Genomic DNA, 25,832 nt, shown 5'->3' on the forward strand with positions numbered 1-25,832 from the left:
CATGGTGTATCAGATGTAGGTATAATAACCCCACCTGTATGAGCCAGCTCTGTGCCTTTCCAGCCAGAATTATTCTCATGATATCCAATAGCAAGGCTCCGTTGTTTGCGGTGTTCGGTCTTGGAAGAAACCCCAGAAGCCTATCAATGCGGGGAAATCGACACTTCCCGCCAAAAGCGAAGATAGTCGAGAGTGGGGAGGACTAGGAGAACCCCCACTGTCAGCATGATGGCATGATAGTCTGATGGTTGACATAAATCCTAATCGCTTCAGTAAAAGGGTGGGGGATAACGTAGCTTCTTCTGAGAGCAATCATGATAGAACGATAAGAGTCAGTTTCTGTTCTACCTGGAAGCTTTAAAAGGTCCCCAAAAGTAAATATGCACTCGCTCGGCTTGCTCGTTCAACCTCAACGGTTGATCGCCGTCAAAGATACCCAAGTGAGACAAACATGGCTCCTCGAAAAATCCCGCGTTTCATCCCACGAAGCAAGAAATGGCTTGTAGTATGTCTGATCTCGATATCAGCGGTGGATTCAGTAGTACGTTTCGATCTCCTTTCAGTCATGCGTAGCAGCACCAACTGAACATCATTTAGCTCGTTGGCTATGATAGCTCCCTTATGGGCAGTCTGAACGTGATGCCATCCTACAGCAACTACTTTACTCTCACGACCACGACCAAGTCTCTCAACACGGCAATCTCATACGTGGGCGGTGCCGCCATGGCTCCCCTTGCCGGTTTCCTTGCAGATTGGCGAGGCCGGAGAGAGTGTGTCTTTTGGTCGGCGCTGCTGACCCTCATTGGCGGCGTCATTCAGGGCGCTGCGCAGAATATCGCCATGTTCATCGCTGGGCGGTGCATAGTCGGGGCAGGCATGGGTCTTGCGCAGACCGCCGCCCCGACGCTGGTGGCCGAGACGACTCCGGTCAAATACCGGGGCTTTGCTCTGGGAATGTATTATGCTTGTTGGGGAGTTGGCACTCTGATTGCGGCGGGAATCTGTTTTGGGGTAAGTGAAATCGACACCACTCCCCAGTCAGCGGAAATGTGTCTCCCTGACCCGACTGTCGTCGCAATATAGACCCAGAATCTCGCCTCCACGTATGCGTGGCGCATTCCGAGTCTTCTTCAGGCAGCACCCAGCGTGGTCTGCTTCTTGGTCTTGCAATGTGTTCCGGAGTCGCCCCGCTGGCTCATCAGTCACGACCGGCACGAGGAAGCCTTGGAGATCCTCGGCATTGTCAATCGCGATGAGCCGGTAGACGTAGACATCCAGTACCGTGAGATCACAGACACCATTGCTTTTGAGAAGGAACACAGCCTGTCCCTGATGCAAGCTCTTTCCAAGAAGTCCAACCGTAAGCGCCTGCTTCTTACCGCTACCTTCTCCGCAATCGTTATGCTGCCAGGTACCAACATCATCACATTTTACTTTGGTGACATGCTCGAGAGTGCCGGCATCGAGAGTGCAAACACGCAGCTTCAAATCAACGTCATCCTGACGGCCTGGAGCCTGATTGTTGCCGTCGTGTCGGCCTGGTATACCGATTTGCTGGGCCGTAAATGGCTGTGCGTTGTCAGTTTGATGATGCAGGTGGCCTTCATGTTCATCTTTGGAGGGCTCACGCACCTGTACGGGGAATCCTCCGATCACTCTGGTGTATATGCCACCATTTCCATTATTTTCTTGTACAACGCCGCGTACAATTGGGGCATCACTCCTCTCACGGTCCTGTACCCCCCAGAGGTCCTATCGTTCGAGATCCGGAGTGTTGGCATGGGCATCTACACCTTCACCACGAAGTGCTGTGGCCTTTTAGTAACCATGGCCGTTCCATTTGGCCTTCAGGCAATTGGATGGAAGTTCTATATGGTAAATGGCTGTTTTGATATCCTGATGGTGGCCTTCGTTCTTCTTGTTTGGGTGGAAACTCGAGGATTGAGTCTTGAGGAGGTGGATAGTCTGTTCGACAAGGAGAAGCGGGAGATAATCGCCGTGCAAGTCCGGGAAGAGACCAAGATGGACACAACACACAAGGGAAGTTCAGGAGCTCCGGGGGCCTAGAGTCCATCGGAGTTCCGACGCCGGCAAGAGGGTGAGGCAGATGCAGATCGTCGATTTACAGTTGGATTTCACCGAACCAGTCGCACGTTTCTTTTGATTTGCTCCATCCTCTTGCTAGTAGAGCCTTAGAACTTTGCTCTTCCCCATGGTGGCAGAATTGCTGTTGGCGGCCAGTGTTTCTGCACACAATGACACTCCAAGATGTATTGCCCCGATCCGACCTTTCGCTCCTCACCGTTACCTCGATCGCGCGCATACCCTTCATCGTCACTGGGCATAATGATGACGGCGCTAGAGTTTGGAGGCACTCGCAGACTTAAGCAGAACCTTTCTCCTTCCAGTGTCCACCTGAGCTCGATCCGCCCATACTTTGATTCAAATATCGTTTCTACCCACGTAAGCTCCTTGTTGGGCCGCGGTTTCACTCTGAACGTCTTCCAGCCGGGCTCGATCGGCTCAAGACCGGCTACATCAGTGTGCAGCCAGTGTGATATGCTTCCGAGAGCGTGATGGTTAAAGCTAGTCATCGAACCAGAATTGACGCTTCCGTTGGGGAGCATGCTGTCCCAGCGCTCCCAAGATGTGGTGGCACCCATTGTGACGGGGTAAAGATATGACGGACAGCCTTTCTGGAACAGCATAGCGTAGGCCAGATCAACGCTACCGGACCGGGAGAGCGCATGGGACAAGAAGGCAGTGCCCACAAAGCCAGTTGTGATCTTGAAGTCGTTGAGGCGGACGATCCGGGAGAGACGAGCCGCAGACTGTCTCTTCAAGCAGCTGTGGCCAGTGCCTGGGAGGAGATCGAACGACAGGGCAAGGGAGAGTGCTGTCGCGGTATCAAGGGATACAAGCCCAGCAGGGGTGAGGTATTTATTTCGCCACGATTGAACAAGATGCAGGGCAGAGCCTTGCAGTCGAGATGAATCGGCCGGCTTAGACAGTAACCCAGCCACGTTTGCAGCAATCCTGGTCGAAGCAACAAGAAAACAGTCAGCGACGAATGTGCCATCGGTGGTGCCTCGGCCAGAATCATCTTGAGGCGCCCGTGGGTCCAACCAGTCGCCAAACTGCCACTGTTGCGGATCCCAAAGGCCGTCCTTTCCTCGTGTCACTCCGTGTTCCAGATACTGGAGCATGCTGTCGTATTGCCTCGTCATCTAACCAGTTTCTCAACATGCCTGACGTGTCGTACAAGAAATTCGCAGTCGGCGCGAACATATTGAGGTCGCCGGTCCAACCCATGCGCTCATCTCTTGAAGGACATTCCGTGGGCACACTTAGAAAATTCGACTTCATGCTCCAGAGAGAATTCTCATGTAGCCGGTTCACTTCCCCATTGGAGCATGAAAACCAGCCCGTGCGTGGCATGTCAGTGTGCAAGACCTCGGCGACTATGCTCGACCTGGTGAGGGGGCAGGGATGGTCTTCGAGACTCCAGCCCGTGATTTCGACGTACCTGAACCCATGATAAGTATAGCTTGGGTGCCAGTCTATGGTCTCGTGCCCGTCACAGATTAGGATGTCTCTAGCCTTTGCTGTTCGCAGGGGCCGTTGCACAATTTCGTCGTCTTGGATGACCTCTGCATGTCGAAATGTGATTGCGGAGCCGGCCGGCTTCTGGATTCTTTTAACACAGATTCGGCCAGCGAGGTTCTGCCCGAAATCAACAATGACGGCATTTGTGGACGGGGACTTTATGATATTTGCGGGCTCGATTCGATTCACTACCCTGACCGGAGGGGCATCTGGAGAGATGAGCTGGGTCACCGGAATGGGCGATTCTTGGGCTGAGAAACATGCGGTGGCGTTGCTCAGGCTTGGGTCTGTTTTGACCCGCTGGTCGTAGATTTCACCGTCGTATATTTCACTGCTCAGCACGGCACTTGTCGAGACACTCCAGCTTTGGTCAGTGCTCGCGACGAACGGAACCGGCAAGTCTGATCCCCAGATCTCAAGCTGCGCCAGAACACCCAGCTTCTCCCCGTAGATGAACCGGTTATTGGCCCAACTCCAAGCCGAAGCGAACCACCCCGCAGCCACTTCTATCTCGATCTTGTTCGGACCAGACGTGACAAGAAGTTCACGGACATCGTGAATCTGGTAGTGCAGCCTCTTGCGATAGCTCTGAAGACCAGGGCTCAGGCAGTGGTCACCGACTTTTTTCCCGTTGATCCGTGCAGTGTATACACCGTGGCTTGTGATATATAGTCGCGCTTTGTGAATCGCCTCTCGGTTCAAGGGAGAGTCGAAGCTTTTGGAAAAGCACAGTGGACGGGCAGAACGATCTGGATTTAGGGGCCAGCGCTCCGACACGGTGATCATGCGTCCCGTCCAGTCACTTGTTCCCAGCAGAGCGATCTCCAAGGGAGACCATGCGGACCATTCGGTCACGGAGGTATGCACCTGTTCACTGGAGAGATGGTAGTTTCCGTAACACCTCACGCGCACGAGATGACGCGATCGTGAGTCTAATGCCTCGGGGCTGGGCCAGGGTACCAGGACGTTGTCAGCGCCTTCGAATTTGAAGACTTGGGGAAACTCCCCGTGCTCGTCAGAAATCTGAATTTCGTAGGAAGACTGCCTCCAATGGTGAACGCGGTCGCAAGAACACTCAAATCGCCATGAAATCCTTGGACGTGCACACTGGATCCCGAAGCCATTGTGATGCTGCTCAAATGTCGGTGGCAGAACCGAGACTGGAGAAGACAACTGGCGCATGTCAAGTGGTTAAGGTAACGGAGTTGGACTGGGTGAGATGGATGAGTTGTCGTAGGGGCAATAGTGGGGGTCCAACAGGATAAGCGTCGACTTGACAAAAGTGCAGCATAAGAGCATATCTCATGTTGACCTGGGCTTCAGCATTGTGAAGTCTGTCCGATCAGTCGATCTGAACAAAAAGAAACCAAATGCCATGATCGCTGCAAATTGTGATAACAGTGCCCCTCTTTTACAAAGCGGTGCTCGGCAGACAATCTAAATGGTGGCCGCTTGGTGGTGATATAACATCCATGGATAACTATAACAGGCGATCAGCTAATGATGATACTGAGCCGTGTGGGTCTCCCGCACAGCTCTCAACGCGCGCTAAAGGCTTTGCTGGCAAATGAGACAACTCAATTCACGACGCGTCCGACAACATCCACTTCCTAGCCGGCGCATAGAGATAGCATGCTGCCCAGATCAGATGCTATTCGATAATGTTCCTCAGGACAGGAGTCTGGAGCTTCTCGGCTAGTCTACGCTTCAATCGGACACACAAGACAATAGCGATCGGGGCCTCCTCGTTTCGTTCCCCTAGAGGCATAATGCCTTCGCTATGAGATACCATTACATCTTCGCTCAAATCATTCTCCACCATGCCGCAAAGAGCCGCGCTGGAGAAGCCACGGGCCCTGCCAACGAGTGGCTACACCACTGTCGATGCGGATACGCTGGTTGAAGAGGAGGAGTTGCCTGATTATCAAGCCAACCGATTTTATCCCGTTCAACTGGGCGAGCTTTTTCAAGATCGCTATCAAGTTATGGCAAAGCTAGGATTCGGTTCCTCGTCGACCACTTGGCTGGCCCGAGACCTGAGGTAGGCCCTCCGAGAGGTTCGGATTGAACGATAACTGATTTCCACAGCGATCGCCAATATGTCGCACTTAAAGTATACGTCCATACCTCGCTCCGTCATCGGGAACTGCCTGTTTATGACCGTATCAATAGCCGTATGGCCGAAATATCATACCAAGGGCGAGGAATCAACAACATTCGAAAGCTGCTGGGCTCTTTCGAGGTGACTGGTCCGCATGGCAAGCATGCTGTTCTCGTCTTCGAGCCCGCCCAAATGAGTTTGCGTGATATGAGATTTGTTTTTCGTCGAGAAGGGTTCGAGGAGGAATTTGTCAAGGGCGCCATTATTGAGCTTCTCAAGGCACTGGACTTTTTGCATTCCCACGGAGAGATTGTTCATACTGGTATAGTCCTTTCCGGAGATCGTGGGCCTGGGTTACAAGTTCCTCCGCTGATACTTAGCAGACGTACACTCCGGCAACATGCTGCTTGGCCTTTACGACAACAATCTCCTGCGTCGACTGGAAGACAAGGAGATGGCGTCCCCTGTTACGCGAAAGATCTATCCCGATCGAACTATCTATCTGTCACGGTTAACACTACCGAAGGAAGGACCCATGATTCTCTCTGACTTTGGAGAAGCGAGAATCGGACCGGGCCCTCACGCAGGCGATATAATGCCATTGGAGTACCGGGCGCCTGAAACACTGCTTTATGTGGGATGGAGTTACCCGGTTGATATATGGAGTGTTGGTCTTACAGTGAGTCGCTGTCGTACTAGATTCGATTCCCATAGTTCCCCGCTAAAGAGCTCATAGGCATGGGACATGCTTGGATCGAAAAGACTCTTCACCGCGCGTGACGAAGACGGCGATCTGTACGATGCCGCTCATCTGGCCCAGCTGATTGCTGCACTGGGCCCACCGCCCCCTGAGTTCCTGGCCAGGAACCCGGAGAGACGGGCGGACTTTTGGGATGATCGGAGTATGCCTTTCTTCTACGAAGATCACTTGTAGTGATGCGTTACTAACCTACTATAGATGAGTGGCTGGGTCTGGCACCTATTCCGCATGACCGGACAATCGAATCCCTTGAAACCAAACTAGATGATAACTCGAGCTTTCTTCGCTTCCTTCGGAAGACTCTTACTTGGGAACCGGAGAAGAGGGCGACGGCTAAGGAGCTTTTGGAGGATCCTTGGCTCACGGGGAGGGAGGGTTGAGTGAGATTGCAAAGTTCCTGCGCTACCTTATATTACTTGGGTAGACTATACCAAAAGCCAAATTACTACTATATAGGGCCTTTCTAGATTGTAGATATTATTAGTAAATAAGTTTATAAGCTAGTCCTTACACTAATATACTATAGCATATATCTAATATAGTATATCTCCCTACTCGAATCATATATAGAAGACCCATAACAAGGTAATAAAAGACCTAATCTAGTCCTTATAGAAAACGATCACGATTTTATGGATATATGCGACGGTTCAAGACGCCGACAAAAATCCACCGGCATTGATGCAAGCCTTTGCAACTGGTTTATGCTATCCCTTCACCCACTGACGTTCCTGCCGTGCGGGTTTCCTAAAATCTGCATACCGCTGCAATAATGCCTCACTCCAGAACCTCCAATATACACTCTGCGATGGTCTCGCCTGTCAAGGCCCCTGCAAAAAGCTTCGTTCTGCCATCAGTGAGTATAGGCCAAGTCGCTCTTGTTTCGGGTTGTGTCCCTGAGAATTGCCAGTTCACCGTTCCCCCCGGCTGGACTTCGAGTCCATCAAGCTCTGTCTATTATGAAGAGTGGGATGGCGCCGACTCAGAAGGCCAAACAATTGCTCGATGCTATGGTCTCCAACCAGGACAGCCGGTGATGGAGGATAACGAAGCGTGGACAACAATTTTCCTGTCTTGCTATAAGTTCTATCTTTGGGATCGGATGGGCGACGAAGTGTATGAAATTCAAGATATACGCGATATCGCTTTTGTGATTTCCCAGTCGGAGCTTAGAGAGCTGGTAAAGCCTCTTATTCGAATCCGGTAAGGAATATGCTTGTGACGCTGGGAAACTGTGTTGGCGCTAGGAAACTATGTAAATAGACCAGCTAGTTTTAAATGATCTGATTGGCGGAGACCGAAAGGGCAAGCACCGCACTACCTAGGTATACTTAAGTTCAATATTCAGGGGTGTTCAGGGCGTTCAGGTGAAGGCCTGAAGATCGACCTGAAGGCCCTAAAGGGTAGGGCGACAAGGGCAGTCCTCGACAAACAAAAAAGGAGGAAAAAAGAAAAGATACAACAGCGAGGATTCGCATGTGGTCACCCACCATACTACTAACTCGCCGGCGTGTGGCTTAAGTACGGCTGAGCGGACGGGAAGCCCTGTTCTCCACACCCTGTGGTCGTATGTACTAGACAGGGCGTGGAAGTGGCTTAACATCTATTACCTCGGGGATATCCTGATGAATCCATGGTTGAAATAGCCCTGGAGGCCAACAGTGAGAGTGATGAGCGTCAGCAGGCATCTGCTGGAGCTTGTCCCATAAGGCCATCTCGCGCTGAACTATTTGTTGGAGCTCTATTTCATGAGACAAATGGCGACCGAAAAAAAGAAATGTATTTCCATCGCTGTCGTAGCAGGCACCAAACTTGAATGTAAATCTCCAACGAAAGCGCTGGAGCTTATTGATCGCTCGCGTATTTTCCAGTATACTCTCGACCCAATAGTTCTTGCCAGATAGGAAGCTCATGTTAATGTGCAAGTATTAAGAAGCAGATGAGTGTTTCTCAAGCAGTTAATGTGCTTCAAGTGACGTTCAACGGGCTACCAGGCGGATGGCTGAGCTGACGTAGTGATAGTCAAATGAGCAGCTTGTTAAGAATACGTGGGTAACTTTACATGAAGGCTACTACTCTCTTATCGGGCCTTTACCATCACTCAAATCCCCGGGTTGTACTGCTGCCTCAAGAGATAATCATCGATCTCCGCAAATAATCTGGTAGTTTTAATATGTTGATTGAAGAAACTTTCTGAACTACAGTAGATCGGAGTGGAATTTCATGGGAGTCGTACGGAGAGTATCCAACACACATTCCGAGTTTTGGGTAACTTCGGCGCTACCCTTATCAGACTCTCGAGTAACGATTGAAAATTCTGAATACATCTTCCAGGTCAGACAACACCCGTGATGTTATTGGAGAAACCCAAGCATAGACTGGGTAAGAGCAATATTTTGTGCACTGACGGTCCTATCATGTTTATGGAGAGAACCGTAGTGCGAGTTAGGCTAGCCGAAGTTTTGACCTTACAAACAGCCCCCATGTCATTCTGATCCTAGCGATTCAATCGACGACTATTTAACTGCCTAGATAAATTATTTTGAATTTTCCTACTACTAATGCATAAAGTAAGCCCTGAGATTCTGCCCCAATTTTCCACCCAAAATTCATCCATCTGGCGTGGTCTGCCATATCTGAACATATTCAATCGCAGGACGACTTGAGACGGGAACGCGGAGAGTGTACTGGTGACCGCGGTTCAGAAGGTACTACAGTAGACATATATACGCCGCACGGGACCAGGTCTCGCAAGAGGAGCAGAGAGAGTGGCCCCAAATGCCGTAAGATCGAGTACGTTCGACAGAAAAATCGCATCAAAATAAACCGCGCATTATTCGAACCAACAATACGTGTCAATCGTAGCTATCCACGAACCGGGCAGGGGTTTTCTTATTAATTTCCCAGAGGTGTGGTTATGATAAGCTGCTTTAATATGACATACATTCAGCTGAACCTCCTGCTGAACCGAAAGTGATCGTCGAGTCGAAGGAGTGGCGAGCCTTACACAAAGCTCGGTCAAATGACCCCTTGAAACGGATCCATCAGGAATGTTCTGAAACATTCGTAAAATGTTTCAAGCTGGTACAAACTCTCAATCACCCCTGCAACGAACTTTTTGAAGGGGTAATTTTCGCGAACTTAGCACATAGTATCGTATATACTACTAAACCTTTTAGCACTTAGGCTATAATTGAATACGATTGAAACCGTATAGAATATGATGAAGGAAGACATGTAGGTACACGATCTAGAGCGTATTACACGTAAGGCATAGCTACATAAGTTGTTAAAGTGGTATAGGAATTGATTAGTACCCAGGTAGAGATTTGTTGCGTTAGCTGGTAAAAAGATGGATGCCAGCTCGGCCATAGGAGGTTATCAACAGATATAGGGGGTAGGCGGGTTATGTATATCTTGATTATAATCTATTTCTGTCTGTTTTGGCTGTGTAATATCATATATTCCTAGGGCATCCCAAAGAGGCAGGATTTTCTTTAAAAATTTGGGTGCAAGGGTAGTAGAACCAACCCCTGATTCATGACCACATTCTCACTCGGCTTTCCCGTCTGTCTTTATTTTCATCTGCTTTCTAGCCTCCCACATTGGGAGGAACCTAAATAATCCTCGCGCTAAGGGTCATGTTCCTGAATATTCATGTCCTACTGGCTCAAAAATTAAATATCTTTCTTACTCCGTATACCCAGTTTGTTCTGCCAGAGGGGGGCGGGGTTGCTTGGCGTCTGAAATGCGAGGAAAATTCCTTGAAGCCTTGTGCCTAAATCAGTAACGCAGGGGGGGGAGGCTCTAATTGCACGAGGCTGCGGAAATTTCGTACTGTATGTACAAGTCCATATAGATGAAGACCCTAAGGCGCTTCAATCTTGTCTCACTCTGTTCCACATAGATTCATCATTATATCGGCCGAGATTATTCGATTCTCTCCCCCAAGGCCTCACGAAAATACTTTTTGATATATATCTGACTAGGTCCGAAGCAATACCACCCGGGCAGGAACCTCCTCATCGAGCCTACGCGGATACTTGGCAGCACAATGATTCTACTGTCAATACAGTTATGCACTATCGTCATACTAGGCTTTGCTAGTGCTGCTCCGGCCAACATCTCTCATGGACTTCCACACCTAGTGCCGAGAGACGACCCTTTGGGAAAGTTCATCTTTGAGGATTGCGACTCGACACAAGAAGCCGTCTTGAGAAAGGCCTTCCTTAATATTCGCGACATGGTATGTACCTTGCGTCCCAGAAATGTCGCAATGTCGCGGAGGAAACACTTGAAGCTAATTCATCGACAGCTCAGTAGCCAACGACACGCTTTAACCACGGTCGGAAATTACTTGACTGAAAAGTTGAACGGTGAATCGTGTATGAAGCTCCTCGACTTGAAACTTTCTTCCCCGCATTGCTTCTCGCCATAACTAACATCTAAGCCTAAGCTGAGTTGACTACCGAGATTGAAATCGAACTTGAAACCTACAAGATGTTCTATGGCGACTTCGACTACTCTGATCAATGCGACATCGCGGGTGTCGATAGAGCCGCCAGTGCGGTCAAGGATGTCGTTGGTTGGTTTCACTAACTTATCGCTGAGGTTTTTCAAGGATTCGCGCAACTGCTGCTGATACTATCGTCTACTAGAAATCGATAGAATCCTTTCAAGTCATGCCTTCTCAGGGTCATACTCTCCAACGATATTTTGTTCGGACAAGGCTTTCGAATATGTCAGGACCGAAGGAAACAGGGGTAAGCCTCCGAATTTAATAGCTGATCTGAGTGAACCGGGAACCTAAATTTGTTCATAGCTGTATACAAAAACACTCGAGACCCCGACCAGAGGGAAGTCAATGTCGAAGACGGCCAGCAGGCCGGGATATGCTACAAAGAGAACCAGAATGAAGAAGGGCACCAGAGTGCCATGATGCTCTACCCACCAGGGAACAATGCCGATTGGATGCTGATCTGTCCTGTGTGTTTCAATCGGTGGAAATTACCCGGCTCGGAACCGGAGAAAGGATCTGAAAGTGACTATGGTCATATATCAGACTGGAAAAGTGTCCCGCGTGAGGTCATGAGTGGAGATTCACTCAAGGATATATTTGAGAAGACTGTGGAGGGCATTGTCTTACATGAACTTTCTCACACCGGGGCTATTCCCCATTCGCTCGATTTGAGTGGTCAGAACAGTGGAAAAAAGTTGCTACCGTTGGGTAAGTTGGTGTTCATATGCTGGATCGCTCTATCAACTTACCATCGAAAATTGGATTATGACAGACGACGTTGCGACCAAACAGGGCAAGGTAGCGTATGGACTAGAAGAAGTGATGCAGCTTGCGATAGATTTCAAGGACGACCCCTCAAAGATGGTTCAGAATGCTGGTAAGTCTGATATAGATCGCTTCGTGACTTCACCCCCGAGAAGCAACTAATTCCCTATCTATGTAGACACAATTGCATTTCATGCTGAAAGTGAGTCCTTGAGCCTATAATAGGAAGCAAAGCGCTTTCTGATTAACGAATACAGCATCATACCTAAACCACTGCAATTGGGCCCCCGATGGGATTTGCAAATGACACCAAAGTTGACGAAGCTTCCCGCCAGTGCTGGGACTCTGCTGATGACAGTCGGGCTTTTTGCTCAGGTGGATCTTTAAGTTGAATTAAGTAACTAGCCTATAGAGATTTGTATTTAATGGCGGCTGCCCAAGGCTTGCAGACCGTCACCCCTGCCATGTAGATAGCTTGCGCTCTCTCTCTCTCTCTCATCCTCTTCCTCTCCTCTCTCCTCGATAGACGACTACGATTTATCCACCCACTCCGTGTGCTCCTTCTCCGTCAGTTAAAATGCCAATTTTGGCATGGTTCAAGATGCGTGATAGATACCGCCCCTACTCGATTTGAATTAATTTGGACATATCGTCCCTAGGATAGAGTTCCAGAATATCGCCTCTACCATGGTGTTTCTCGGGAGTTATTCGCTCATTTCGAAATGGGCCCGCCTATCACCTAGTTCATCTTTTCATCTCCTGTTGTTGTTCTATTCTCTTGCCCTCTGCATCTTCTCATCAGCTCTGCCACCAGTCCACCTGGGCACTTGTATCGTCAATCTGGAGTTTTAGGACGGAAATCCATGGAACGCCTGTACATTCTTTGCCGACCCATGCACAGTTGCGTTGCCAGCTGAGAGTTTTATATAAGATAGACGAATTGGCAGATGATTCAAGTGGGTTCCATTTATACCAAAAAGGGGGCTATATGCTATATCCAGCTCCCTGCAAATGATCGTAGTCTCATAACAGCACAAAGCACAGCTCCGGAGATACTGTTTTCACCCTCCAGGGATGCGATAGAGATAACACAACACGACACGGGCCCAAATGAATGCTCCAACACGACACGGGCCCAAATGAATGCTCCAAACAGGCTGAAAAACAAAGTCAATGGTCGGGTGTGACCGGAGTAGCAAAAGACAAATGATGATGATGATGATGATGATATCTATCAATGAGACGGGGGGCCCGTTTTGGCGCAAATAAACTCAATGATTGTACAGTGGAGGGTATATGGTAAGAAAGAAGTGGGATGAGAGATAAAAAGAGGTAGAGAGATAGGAGATGGGGCGGTTGGTAGAGTGAGCAGAGAGTTGATTAGAGCGATGGATCTCGCTTATGCCCAGCGCCAGCCGGATTCTTGGGATCCCTGGCGCTTCATCACCGACATGAGGAGGCTGTTCTTGCCTTTGGGTGCAAACGGGTTGGCCGCATTCTTCTTCCTTTGTTGCTTGAGGAGTTGCTCGGCAGCCTCGGCGTCGATACCCTCGCCGGTGTCAGTGATCTTGAGCGCCCACTTGACATCGTCCTCCTTGAAGCCGAGCTCGTTTACCATACGCGAGATAGCACGGTCGACTGGGTCTTGGATCTGCGGCTGAAGAGGCGGCGGAGCGAGTGACGCTTGGGATGGGTGGCTGCGAGCGAGAGGAATAGATGAGTCGGGGGTGTGCGAGCGGGAATGAGTCGGGTTCGGAGTTCGAGGGGTGGTACCAGTACTTGTGGTCGAGGTGGACGATCGATCCAGAACGAGAGGCGGCACAGGCGGCACGGGCGGTGCGTCGCGGGCAGTAGTTCCATCCAGGTCGTGTGTCACTGTGCTGTATTCCGACATGGGTCGTTCCTCGATAACCGGCACGCCAAGTTCTCCATTGTCGCCACTGCCGCGCAGGCGACGAGCTCGGAGCTCGAGGGCGAACGATTGCCGACGTTCCCGATCCGAGTCGCGCGACTGGGTGCGCTGCAGTTGACTATCGGGGCTATCGGTATCGGGGGAAAGAGAGCGTTCCTGGTCCTCGTAGACGCGCGAGACGGCTTCCTTCAGGAACGAGGACCGGCTGGTCTCCGTTTCAGTCAGCTCCCACTTGGTAAGACCGGCGAGCTTGGCTTTGCTGAAGGTGGATGTAGTGGCCTCCGCGGGGCAGAGTGAGCTGAGGGTCAAGACAGCTGAAAGTCCAAGCGTGAGGACATATGCGGTCCACTCCTCTAAAATACAGGTTAGCGATGGTTTTGTCAAATGCCTAAATGCTGTCTCACCAAGAACAGTCTCCTCCCGAACGGCGTCGCCTTCCGGCACGTCCATCCCGTCAAAGATGCCGATTTCGCGAGCCTCAATGCATTTACCGTGCAAAGGTTGCAGCAGAACACTCAGGCAAGTCCAGATCTCGGTCATATCGTAGAGCTGCTTGGGTGATAGCCCGCCCTTGTTGCCGCGAGCGAATCCCTCGGGCGGCTCGAACAAGACATTGTTCATACCGAAGGGCTCGGTCATAGACGCACCCAGGGAGTTCTGAGCCTTGAAGCCACCCTTCAGCCAATCCTTTTGGCCCTCAATGTCATTTTCGCGACCTTTGCCGTTGCCGAAAATGCGACAGAAAGTCCAGATCCGCCAGAAAGCGTCGTCCACTTCCTCGGCCCGAGCCGCATCGACTCCCGACAACCCGCGCACTGTGTCGCGGCGGAGGAAAGGTGAGCACCGAACCAGAATCATCGACTTGAGCTGGGCCAAGGTAAAGATATCTTGGGCATATCGGTCGAGGTAGAGAGAAGGAGTATATTCGGGGACTTGAGAATCGGGCTGGAGGATGTGCTGCCACTCCTGAGCCCACGGCGGGCTCAATTCGCGTAGTTCCCAGGCCGGGGGAGACATTCTGAAGAGAGCGTTCTTGATCAGCGCCAGCTCCCGCTGCTTGAAGACTCGGAAGAAGCGCTTGTTGACCAGGACAAAGTTGAAGAGGTCGTCAAGGGAGCTAATTTCCTCCATTATGGACACAATCATACCGTCGGGCATTTCAACAGGGAAATCAGGGAATGTCTGCATATCGCGTTCCATCGCTCGCTCTGGAATGAGGGAGGATGGCGTTGGCGGCGTCGCGGCGAGCTCATAGATGTGCTCGGGCGGGACGAACGCACTGCTCGCCTGTGCGGTCGAGACGAATGCATGGTTTTGGCGCATCTTGTCGGACGTGACGAGAATCTTCTCATCCTCCGGAGGGGGCGTGATGCGTGGCGGCAGGCTACCCTCGTTCCCATCGCTAACACCCAACGTCGAGTCGGCGGGGTGCGCAGTGTTGTTGGATGATCGTGCCTCCTGCGCGGGGCCGAACTTGTCGATCAGACCTTTCAGGCCGAGATCCTGGGTTTGGAGCCGGGGCAGTTGCATCCGCAGGTCGTCGACTTTGTTGGGTGTGAGCACGGGAGACATGCCCAGCTTGGGGTCGGAGAGCGAGAGATGGCGCGACAGTCGCGGCTTCGCCTTGGCCTTGGCGTCCTTCGCCTCCTTCGAGTTTGGCACTGGCAGCGCCGGGTCCAGCGAGTTCTCCGAGCGAGAACTCAGTACACTCATGCGTTGACCAGGCAGGCCGGGCATGTCAGGCACGTCGGGCCGTGAGCTTGGTTTTCGGTTGAACGACCGCATCGACAAGGTGAAGGACTTCTTCAGTCTCGGCTTCTCCTTCTTGTCATCTCTTTTCTCCTCGTCGGCGGACTTGCGAATCTTGGCCTCGTCCTTGTCCTTTTTTGGAGCGCTCGCGCTTTTGTCTTTGGAATCCTCCTTGACCCGGCTTGGCTTCTCCTTCTTCTCGGACTTTTCGCTCTTCTCGCTCTTTTCCTTGTTTGGGGCCTCGCGGATGCTCTTCAGGTTGCTCGGTTTGCGTTCTTTCGGTTCGTCCGCCTGCTTTGGTGGTTTATTAGACTTGCTTCCGGCCTTGTCTTTCTTCACCGTCTTGGCTGGTCCCAAAGATGATTGGCTGTGGTTCGCGATCGAGTAAGGTTGAATAGATGGCGGCAGAGGCGCCGGGCGAGCGGCCACCAGGTCCCCGTTGTGCCGGCTGATCTGTAGCGGCCCGTCCAGAATTAACAGTGTCTTCTGATGTCGGTTCGGGTCGTTGGCCAGTCCCGCAAGAGCCTCTTCCAGCTCCTCTGCGGCACGCGACAAGGTCGGAATATGGCGAAGTCGGCCACTTCCGTTCGAGTGCTCCGTCCATTCCGGACGACGGCCCCGGCGAGACCGCTGCTCACTATGAACACGATGGTCATGATGAGGTCCACCTCCACAGCCATGGCAGGGCTGTCCCTGTGCGGAGTGGGACCGTTGAGCAGCGGAGGAATACTGTGTTCGTGGTTGAGGAGCCGAAGGGTGACGGGAGCTTTGGTACAAGCTGCGCTGGGAGAGAGCCGAGTGGGGGGTCTCGGTGCGGCGGATGTCTAATGGACTCGGCTCGGCAACGGGCTCGAGGGGCAAAGGTTTGTTTTTCAGGTCGTGGAGGGACACCTTCGAGACGACCGAGTTGGTCCGCCACGGGTCGGTGAAGTTCATCCTCTGGCCTTCCGTGGGGACCCGCAACAGCGGCGACGGAGACGGGGCATATTGGGATGGAGCGTACTGGGATGGGGCAATTGTTGAGACGGTGGTTGATGCAATCGACGGTGCTCGCCCTGGGATATACCCAGGGGCATGTCGCGGAGATGGCGGTTCAAAACGCGAAGTAGCCTGTGATGGAGCTCGCGATGGGGCTGGAGAGGCGACCCGCATCGTGGCAGGGGAGTCACTTCGCGTTGGAGGTCGTGTGAAACCGGGTGATTCCCATTGCATAGGAGATCTCATTGGAAACTGTGGAGGCGCTGACGACGCCAAAAACATCGGGGCTGGAGATTCACCTCGTGTCGGGGGTCGTGAGAAAGCCGGTGACTCGACTCGCATGCCGGCCTGGATTGGGACTCGCGGCGGACCTGGCGATGCAACCCGCGAGTGGGATGGAGATGGGCCTCGCATAGGAGCCGGAGATCTGACACGCATAGAGGTGGGAGACTCGGTACGCATCATAGCTGGGAACTCAGCAGGCATAGAAAGCGAGGTTTCAGCACGGACTGGGGCTGGAGATTCGGCACGCATGGAAGCCGATGACTCGGTACGCATCATAGCCGGGAGTTCTGCAGGCATGGAAGACGAGAATTCGGCATGCATGGGAGCTAGAAATTCACCACGCTCAGAAGCCCGAGATTCACCACGCGCAGAAGTAGGAGACTCAGTACGCATCAGAGCGGGGAGTTCGGCAGGCATAGAAGACGGGAATTCAGCATGCGCAGAGGCCGCGGATTCAACACGCTCAGAGGTGGGGGATTCAGCACGTTCAGAAGCAGGAGACTCGGTACGCATCATAGCTGAAACTCCCGCGGATATGGAAGACGAGGTTTCAGCACGGATTGGAGCTGGAGACTCAGCACGCTCAGAAGCTGGAGACTCGGTACGCATCATAGCTGAGACTCCCGCGGACATGGAAGACGAGGTTTCAGCACGGATCGGAGCTGGCGACTCAGCACGCTCAGAAGCTGGAGACTCAGTACGCGCCATAGCCGGAAGCTCCGCAGGCATAGTAGACGAGTATTCAGCGTACATTGGAGCTAGAGATTCAGCATGCTCAGGGGCGGAAGATCCAGCATGCTCAGAGGCGGGGGATTCAGCACGCTCAGAAGCTGGGGACTCGGTACGCATCATAGCTGAAACTCCCGCGGATATGGAAGACGAGGTTTCAGCACGGATTGGAGCTGGAGACTCAGCACGTTCAGAAGCAGGAGACTCGGTACGCATCATAGCTGAGACTCCCGCGGACATGGAAGACGAGGTTTCAGCACGGATCGGAGCTGGCGACTCAGCACGCTCAGAAGCTGGAGACTCAGTACGCGCCATAGCCGGAAGCTCCGCAGGCATAGAAGACGAGTATTCAGCGTACATCGGAGGTGGGGATTCAGCACGCTCAGAAGCAGGAGACCTAGTAGGCACCATAGCTGGCAGCTCCACAGGCATCGAAGACGAGAAATCAGTACGCAGCGGAGCTGGAGATTCATCGCGCACAGAAGCGGGAGACTCAGCACGCATCAACGCTGGCAGTTCAACGGGCATGGGAGACGCATTTTCGACACGCATTGGAGTGGGAGATTCAACTCGCGTCGAAGCAGGCGATTCAGCTCGCATAGTACCCGGGGATTCAGTCTCCGACGATGTCTCTGACGGGCTGGGCATTGGATCCGGGAATTCAGCTCGCGTCAGAGCTGGAGACTCCGCTCGCACGGGAGGGGGCGATTCTGCTCGGGTCGACGCCGGCGATGCACTTCGCGAGGGAGCTCGCATGGGAGCCCTCGACATCACGGACGCCGCATCGTCGAAGACTCCCGCGGCAGCCGGTGAGATAATCGAAAAAGCATCGGCGGACTTGTACTGGGCCTTCGCCTCGCCAATCACATAATGCGTGTCCACACTGTTGACCGAGCTCGGCCGGCGAGTCGGGGATGGGACCCGCGATGAAAATCGTAGGGGAGCCCTCGAGAATCTCTTCGAGCGGTATGAGGCGGCATCGTCGAAGACGCCAGCGGCGGCAGGTGAAATGATGGAAAAGGCATCGGCGGACTTGTATCGGGCCTTTGCGTCCCCATTCATATAATGCGTGTCGACGCTGGTCACGGAACTGCGCCGGCTGTAGCAGGACGAGGCGGCGTCGAAGGTCTCGTCTGACCCCGACGATGAGTGCGTGATCTGTTCTAATGAGTTCTCAAACGATGGCCCCACCCTTTCCTCTTCCTCGTCTTCGACGGCGTCGGCCGAGCTCATGTACAGGGTATGCACTCGTTCTTCGAGCTCGGTTTCAAAACGTCTGACAGCCCCTCGAGGCTCCATCTTTGGTTGCGCATTCACTGGAGACACTAGTGAGATATTGCTCGAGAGCTCGGGGAAGAAGCGGGTCAGAGCACTACCATTACCAGTGCGGACTGGCGGTCGACCTTCGGACAGTGGAGAGACGTCGGGATCGTCGTCAGAGTCGTGGAAGTCCAGATGGATGATGTTTCGCAGCGATTCTTGCGGGGACACGGGGCGAGTCTCCGCGATTGGCTCCGGCGTCTGGCGTTTGGGGGCTTGCCTCCCTGCTTTCACCGGGGTTGTGTCTTCCTTCTCATCCGCCGGGGCATCCTTTTCAGGCACCCGTGGCTTCGCCGCGGTGGGCGTCTCCATGGGATCCGGGATAGACTTCTCGGGGGCTGCAGGCCGGGCGTTCGCCATCCTCCTCAGAGGCAAGTCGGTCTCCTTCTCGAACGGGTCGGAGACGCTGCCGCGCACCGCTCGGACGGCGGGCTCGCGGGCGACGCCTTTGTTGTCAGCCTTGAAAAAGCTGCTCTCGAGCTTGAGCGGCGGCGGTCGCCGCGGGCCATTCTTCTTTTCATTGGAGCTGCGGCGCGACCGCATGTGCGGCAATGTCAGCGGCGACACCATTTTCACGATTGGGCCGGGCTAGTGGGCATTGTCGAGAAAGGGCTTTGTCTGTGGTTGCATTACATTAGTCCCACGTCCATCGCTTGGGTGGCCGTCGAGTGCTCTCCCGGTCCTCCACCCCTTCGTGGGCAAGACCAATCGAACCTACCACTCGGTGCAAGCCAGAGGATCCTGGCGGAAAGGCGAGGAGCTCAATGGCCAGCGAGGCTTCTTTTGTCCTCTCGTTCTTTGTTTGGGCGAAGGGTAAGGCGACGTGTGCACGATAGGGTCTTTTTTTCTTTGAACACACCCGTGTGCCAAAGGATGAAGGAGAGAGAAAAGAGACGAGCGAGTCGGGGACGAGATTAGTTTCCTGAGGATGCGATGGGGGCGAGTAATACCGGTGTATAGAGGGAAATTGATATCACCGTCCCGTTTAGGCCCCCGTCAGCAGCTGCACGCTGGGAGGCCCGTCACGGTCAATACCGCGCGGTATTGAATAAAGATTCTGGGCTATTCATAAAATGAACATCTATAATAATATTATTCGGGATGTATCATGATCCTTACTTTATCCAGTTAGACGAATCAGATCATTACAGCAAACCGGAGCGCTACGGAGCAAACAACGAGACGCCCAATGAGTACATAAGTGTGTACGAAGGCGCAGGGCGATCGGGGCCTTTCACCTTCGGGGGCCAAAATTACTGACCCCCAAAATCCCCGATTGAGTAAGTCAACGAATCCTCCAACCTTGCAAATCAAAAAAAGGGGGAAGAGGAACACATATTAATCCTCCTTGTCCATCCACAACCACACGCTTGCTCGCACCACGGCATTCGGTGCTTCATTCCCGATCTGTGATCGTGATCGTGATCGTGATCGTGATTGCTCTGCCTCGTGGGATCGACATCCCCCATGCGTGCCTGGACGTCGAGGATCGACACGAACGCTAGAAGCATCATGGAAATACCAGCCTCGCTCATTCGTTACCAACCGCCACGAAATGCCGTGCATGTCATCCCTGCAAATGATCACACCGAGCGACGCCCGTGACGGGCGATCACCCCTGGTGCTGGCGCTGATGCGGCCAGTCGCCCCGACTTCCGCAGGAACTCATTTCCCTTCGATGCTGGTGGCTTCGATATGATTCTTGTAGTATCTTGGACTCGATGCAAGGCCGATAGCACCGTTCGCGAATGAAAAATACACGCAGCAATCCCCGATTGGCCCCCGCGCCCCCGCGGCCCCCAGGCGACACTGGGACCGCGATGCTTTATCCTCTTCGAGTACGAGGTTATATCCTTTCGCCACTCACCACTGTACGCTTAGATCCAATCCAACAGTCCGACGGTACCGTCGCTGTATGCGTAGCATGGTATCGCGGGGAAAGGTACCGGTAAGTGGAGGCAACCTGGTGAAACACTGCAGGAGTATAGAGTATAAGTACATGGTCGAACATCGATCCTTCACGCAGTTCACCCAGAATGGCATTTCCCGCGCCCAATTTTGACTCAGACGGGCGTAGAGATGAGGACCTTTGTCACTGCTGCGCTTAGAGCGACGGGACAGCGAGTAACCCGATTACTGCACCCTGCTGGAAGAGCACTTCCTCGCGGTAAAAGCGATTGTCGCCCCCAAGGGGCCGGGGCCAGAATACATCATAGCCATTCCACTCCAGACAGAATGCGCGCTCCAGCAATCATTCGTTGACTACTGTAGTTCACTCAGCAACAAATGTACATGACATCCATCTCTGTAGGTGATTTCATTCTGGCCCTGACGATTCCGTAATGAATCGCGGGCCGATCACCAATTTCGTTCGCAACCACAAGCCCGAAACCCGACAGCCGTCTTCGCTGCTTCGACGCCTCGACGCCCATGCCAAGATCGACAATGCGCCGTCTCTCAATGCATACCAATGTCGTCCACGGCGCGATATCGAACGCCTCCGGGGCACGCTTCCGCCACGTGCGGTTGCCCGGCTGGAAGCACATCACCACTCGCCGCTGATAAGTCCAGGACCAATCCGAATGGGGCGAAAGATGGGGGCAGGATTTCGATCTAGGCGCAGGATGCCCCGTCACAACGCGTCCTCGGTACGCTCCCGTTGTCCGATAGGTTCTGTAACTGAGTCCTCTGTACAGGAGAACTAGTTCTACCGTTCGGTGCCTTCTTCTCCCCCGGGAGTAATCTGCAGACGCCCGGCATCTGCGCTCCTACGAGCGAACGTGCACTCGCCCACCACGACGGCGCTGGCATTCCTTCCGAGCCTCGGCCTTCACGGGGCACTCGCTGATCGAGTCGCACAGCGATGATGATGGCCGCATGCCTTCGATCGCCGCGTGGCCTGCTTCATCACGCCATGTATCTTGGCGTAGAGGCCGCTGGGACCCGCGCCCCCGTCCCTGATCCTTCTGACGTTGACTCGAGGCTGCCGGCGTTGGTACAAGGCTGGACCGTATCGTCCCTATCAACGAAGCTGTCGACTGTAGTGATTCGAATCTCTCGTGGGTATCCAAACTGGCATTCGCTTCCCCGATCGCGGATAATGGATTTGAGTTGGCATGCCGCACCCACGCAGAGTTGGAGCGCAACGGCCTCGATGGGCCGTCAATCCTAGCGCAATCCCTCGCGAGGGAAATGTACGGGTTGTACGGCCCATTCCGGCATCTCGTTGGCTGTCCTTGTCAGTGAATGAGTTAGTTCAATACCGGCATCCCTCGGGCCCATGATCGCATCCCTCCAGCGCATCCACTGCCACGTTTTCCCGTCTCCATGTTTACTGTTTATGTATATCTAGATGTCCTTCCCAGTCTAGACGGGCCCGGCCGTCCCAGTCTGCGGTTGGAAGTGTGTACGGCCAGGCCAAGGCAATCGATCGGACCTCTAGCCCTCCCATCCTCGAATATCAAACCCATATCGCCCTGGATGTATATATATGAAACTCGAATGGAACACGCCCCCGGGGCGGTCATCCTCCGGTATCGATTCGACATCACGGACCCTGACTATCACCTACACTTTTAGATGATATACATTTTGCAGAGGAATATAATAGGAGATTCTTGTCATACTCAATTTAATACAAAACTGTGCGTTTGGTAAGCAATGCCCAGCCATACCAGACTAGCCTCGGTGGGCTGATGTCTTCAGGGCCTCACGAAAGGCGCGCAAACTGGTAATCACTCCCTCATCCCGGGCGACTTTGAGGTGAACCCCCCTTGGAGGTGTTGAGATCTCTTCAGCTGTCCTGGGCGGCCTGGGCAGCCTGTGAGAGCTGGCCACGGCGGTTTCCGGGTGTCAAGGTGGCCGGTGCAATGTAGAATGTGCAGCGCTTTTGCTGCCCGTTCCATGTGTAATTGGCGCAGGCGGTGATAATCCCCTCGTCATTGGGAAACACAATGCAGTGTGGCCATGGACCAAGCTGCTTGATGCAGTATTCGCATTGGTCCCCCTTAATATCACCTATGATATACATCAGGGTAGACTCCAGGTTGGCCCTCAGATCCCTGACGCGCTCATAGAGGCGCTCAGAGGCATATTGCCAGAGCGAGGTGGCGGCGGAGACGGAGGGGGAGGGCGAGACGGGCTATTTTGCTGGCTCTGTTGGCCAGCACGCTCAGGAAAGGCAGGGGTCTCATCATACCTGCGTTGGTCACTTTGTCCAGACCTGGCCTTGGAGGGGTGAAGTGAAAGGGTTCTCTAGATCTATGATCTAAGAGACGAAATGTGACGATGGTATATGATGAAGATTCAAAAGGAAATGAGAGTGTGTAGCAGATGAGATGGTAGGGTGATGAGAGAAGAGATAGGAAGATAGAAGGATGAGGGAGGTGAAAGTGAGGGAGGCCTAGATCGATTGAGCTACGCGACAAGGCTAAATTCACTTCTCAGGTTGCCCTAGCATGGAACTGCAAACCCCTATACATATGTCTCTGAGGACAAGTCCCAATCGCGAGCATCCGTAAGTATATCTAATTAACCAGCCAGATACGATTGGGAATATACACTTTTCCCTCCATCAGCCGCCTAGATGTACGAATAAAAGCGAGCATATTGAACTCGGGACGGCTGGTTTTCTATGTTGCATTTTGGTGTAGTGGAGATTTGATGATAAAATACTTAGATATCGATATATATCGAGTGTTTTGTTCAATTAGAGTAGCAGTGAAGAACCAGATGTTGTCTCGGTCCACAAGAGCGATTGACTGGTGATTCCTAGGAGGATGTTCTTGACTTTGCGTGCCTCATCGCAGATCACCCGAGAAAATTTGTCCTGGCACAAAGGAATATATATCACTAGGGAGATCTCATCGGCGGGTGAAGAGAGAAAGGGAGGTGCGAAGTCGAAGGTCAAGACAGACGTGGAGGCGGCCGGGGCGAATCGGATCTCCGGACGAACTGAGTAGGGGTTGAACTCGCCCCAAGGCTTGTGGTGGAAGTGCTCAACCCCCTTTCTCAACAACCACCTCCCACCGTGTACCTACCTAGGTAGCAGGTAAATATGCAGCTGGATATACTTTTTGTGATTCTTGAAGAATAATTCATCCATTAGGGTGCCGAACATAGTAGGAGTATCAGGGGTTAGCGATTGCAGAATTTCCTAGAAATATATCTATAGTTAACCTGTCGACCAACAACAATAAAATCAACCGTGCTTCGAAGTTCAATATATCTGTACACAACTGATTGGAAACTAGCTGAAAGTCCCAGCCAGATATCCAGGTATAGGGGTTTCCAAATGTTCACTGCAAAGCCATCGACCTCCTGATTTCTAGTAAGAGAGCCGAATCCTTACACCCACTTGGGCAGGTACATATATTCGTAGCACGTTAATAGGTTCAGCGCTCCGTTTGCACAGCAAGTCTTATAAATTGCTCCTCCAGTGAAACAGCGTCGGAGAAAAGATCGACAAAGCACGTAGGCCTTCGATGTGAGAACCTTGCGCTGTCGTCGGGGATCAAAATCTCCGAATTAATATCTCCGAGATGCACAGTTTTGGTCAGACGTTCCGATGGTGTTGCACTATGGATGGATAGAGGAGCGGATGAAAATTCACTCATGATAGAATAATTTGGGGAGAAATAGGTACTCGGCACAACGTTTTCGGAGTTTGTAAACCTGTTACCCTCGCATGCTAACTGGGATGGCGCCCTAAAATACTATATAAACACGAAGAGCGGCGCCTCTGAGATCCATATTGACATCAAAGTCTTTTTACCAGCACAAAGCCAGACAGCCAGCGAAGTGTCCTTTCTTCCAGGAAAATACTTTCGCTCCACGAATTCTCACCACCACAATGTCGACTCAATCCGCTCTCGCCTTGACCGAGATCGGAAAGCCCCTAGCCAAGATCACTCTGCCCATCCCCAACAACGAGCTCAAGGACCATGAACTCCTGGTAAAGATCACCGCCGCCGGACGTAAGTATTCTGAGAAAAACCATACTTATGCACCCCAATCCTCACACTTGACAGTGGCACCCCTCGACCAAAAGTTCCGTGACAAGGGCCACCTCGGCATCGGCTCACGTCTGCCCGCCGTGATCTCCGGCGACATCGTTGGCGAAATCGTCAAGAAAGGACCCAGCAGTACCTTCCAGATCGGCGACCACGTCTTCTCCCAAATGGTCTTCAGCTTGAATCAGGCGGGCGGCTTGCAGGAGTACACCATCCTGAACGGGGAGTACGCCGCCGTCGTCCCAGCCGGCATCCCAGACACCGAGGCCGCCCTATACCCGATCAACCTCGTCACAGCCGTCATGAGCTTCTTCTCCGCGGCCGGATTTGGCCTGCCTCTGCCCGAGACCCCTGACGCGACGGGCTTCGACTACTTGTCCCAGAAGGTCGTGATCATCGGCGGCGGAAGCAACATCGGGAAACTGTCCGTTCAACTGGCCCGGTTCGCCGGCTTCGGCACCATCATCACCGTTGCCTCTGCTTCAAGCGCGGAGCTGTTGAAGAGCCTCGGTGCAACCCATGCGATCGCGCGCCAGGATGTAAATATCGAGGCGCAGGTCCGCGCGATCGTCGGCGATGACCTGCTCTACGTGTACGATACGTTCACCTTTGGTGACTTGAGTCTCGGGGCTTCTTTGCTGTCAAACTCCAAGAAGGGCATCTTCGTATACAACGGCACAGGCCAGATTCCCGAGGCGATCTTGGAGAAGAAGACGGCCGGGCTGGAGGAGAAGCGGATCCTTGGGTTCTCGCATTTCATTCCTGAGTTTGGCAGGCTGTTCTGGGGTAAGATCTCGGGCTGGCTTGCGGAGGGCAAGATCAAGCCGTTGGCATATAAGACGATCGAGGGATTGGATGCTGACAAGGTGAATTTTGCTCTGGATGAGTATGCCGCTGGGCGAAGTGGTGAGCGGTACCATATTCGGATTGCGTGATTGTTAGAGAAGTTATGTCTCTTCAAGGGTAGCTATACTCAATAATTCAATCTGGTTATCTCCATCATGTCCAAGGTCTTCCCTGGTAATTACGAAGACTAGACCGGAGATAGACTGGAGAGCTGCGATTCGAAGTAAGCAACAATTATTGCTCAACAGTAT

At 52.7% G+C, this 25,832-nt stretch overlaps 7 protein-coding genes across 7 annotated transcripts; 5 read left to right on the forward strand and 2 right to left on the reverse strand.

Moving 5' to 3' along the window:
* Window positions 1-451: 451 nt before the first annotated feature.
* N7459_009601 (uncharacterized protein) lies at window positions 452-2,067 on the forward strand (the record flags this gene model as incomplete). Its single annotated transcript, XM_056948769.1, has 3 exons — window positions 452-505; window positions 598-1,011; window positions 1,084-2,067. 3 exons carry the CDS (start codon window positions 452-454, stop codon window positions 2,065-2,067), a joined length of 1,452 nt encoding a protein of 483 aa, XP_056795994.1.
* Window positions 2,068-2,192: 125 nt separating this feature from the next.
* Window positions 2,193-4,788, reverse strand: N7459_009602 (alpha-L-rhamnosidase; the record flags this gene model as incomplete). Its single annotated transcript, XM_056948770.1, has 2 exons — window positions 2,193-3,207; window positions 3,263-4,788. The coding sequence occupies 2 exons, from the start codon at window positions 4,786-4,788 to the stop codon at window positions 2,193-2,195; spliced, it is 2,541 nt and encodes an 846-aa protein (XP_056795995.1).
* A 638-nt stretch (window positions 4,789-5,426) lies between these two features.
* On the forward strand, window positions 5,427-6,847 carry N7459_009603 (uncharacterized protein; the record flags this gene model as incomplete). The annotated part of the gene is made up of 5 exons (XM_056948771.1): window positions 5,427-5,647; window positions 5,695-6,029; window positions 6,091-6,386; window positions 6,444-6,609; window positions 6,666-6,847. The coding sequence occupies 5 exons, from the start codon at window positions 5,427-5,429 to the stop codon at window positions 6,845-6,847; spliced, it is 1,200 nt and encodes a 399-aa protein (XP_056795996.1).
* A 3,674-nt stretch (window positions 6,848-10,521) lies between these two features.
* Window positions 10,522-12,058, forward strand: N7459_009604 (uncharacterized protein; the record flags this gene model as incomplete). The annotated part of the gene is made up of 8 exons (XM_056948772.1): window positions 10,522-10,713; window positions 10,783-10,852; window positions 10,924-11,052; window positions 11,126-11,230; window positions 11,290-11,694; window positions 11,759-11,863; window positions 11,930-11,953; window positions 12,009-12,058. 8 exons carry the CDS (start codon window positions 10,522-10,524, stop codon window positions 12,056-12,058), a joined length of 1,080 nt encoding a protein of 359 aa, XP_056795997.1.
* A 1,092-nt stretch (window positions 12,059-13,150) lies between these two features.
* On the reverse strand, window positions 13,151-19,294 carry N7459_009605 (uncharacterized protein; the record flags this gene model as incomplete). Its single annotated transcript, XM_056948773.1, has 1 exon — window positions 13,151-19,294. One exon carries the CDS (start codon window positions 19,292-19,294, stop codon window positions 13,151-13,153), a length of 6,144 nt encoding a protein of 2,047 aa, XP_056795998.1.
* Window positions 19,295-21,066: 1,772 nt separating this feature from the next.
* On the forward strand, window positions 21,067-21,572 carry N7459_009606 (uncharacterized protein; the record flags this gene model as incomplete). Its single annotated transcript, XM_056948774.1, has 3 exons — window positions 21,067-21,249; window positions 21,342-21,372; window positions 21,421-21,572. The coding sequence occupies 3 exons, from the start codon at window positions 21,067-21,069 to the stop codon at window positions 21,570-21,572; spliced, it is 366 nt and encodes a 121-aa protein (XP_056795999.1).
* A 3,003-nt stretch (window positions 21,573-24,575) lies between these two features.
* Window positions 24,576-25,670, forward strand: N7459_009607 (zinc-binding alcohol dehydrogenase family protein; the record flags this gene model as incomplete). Its single annotated transcript, XM_056948775.1, has 2 exons — window positions 24,576-24,699; window positions 24,754-25,670. 2 exons carry the CDS (start codon window positions 24,576-24,578, stop codon window positions 25,668-25,670), a joined length of 1,041 nt encoding a protein of 346 aa, XP_056796000.1.
* Between the last annotated feature and the right edge of the window lie 162 nt (window positions 25,671-25,832).

Source organism: Penicillium hispanicum, assembly GCF_028827665.1.
Source record: "Penicillium hispanicum strain IBT 35686 chromosome Unknown utg000008l_segment0_segment0, whole genome shotgun sequence".
NCBI lineage: Eukaryota > Fungi > Ascomycota > Eurotiomycetes > Eurotiales > Aspergillaceae > Penicillium > Penicillium hispanicum.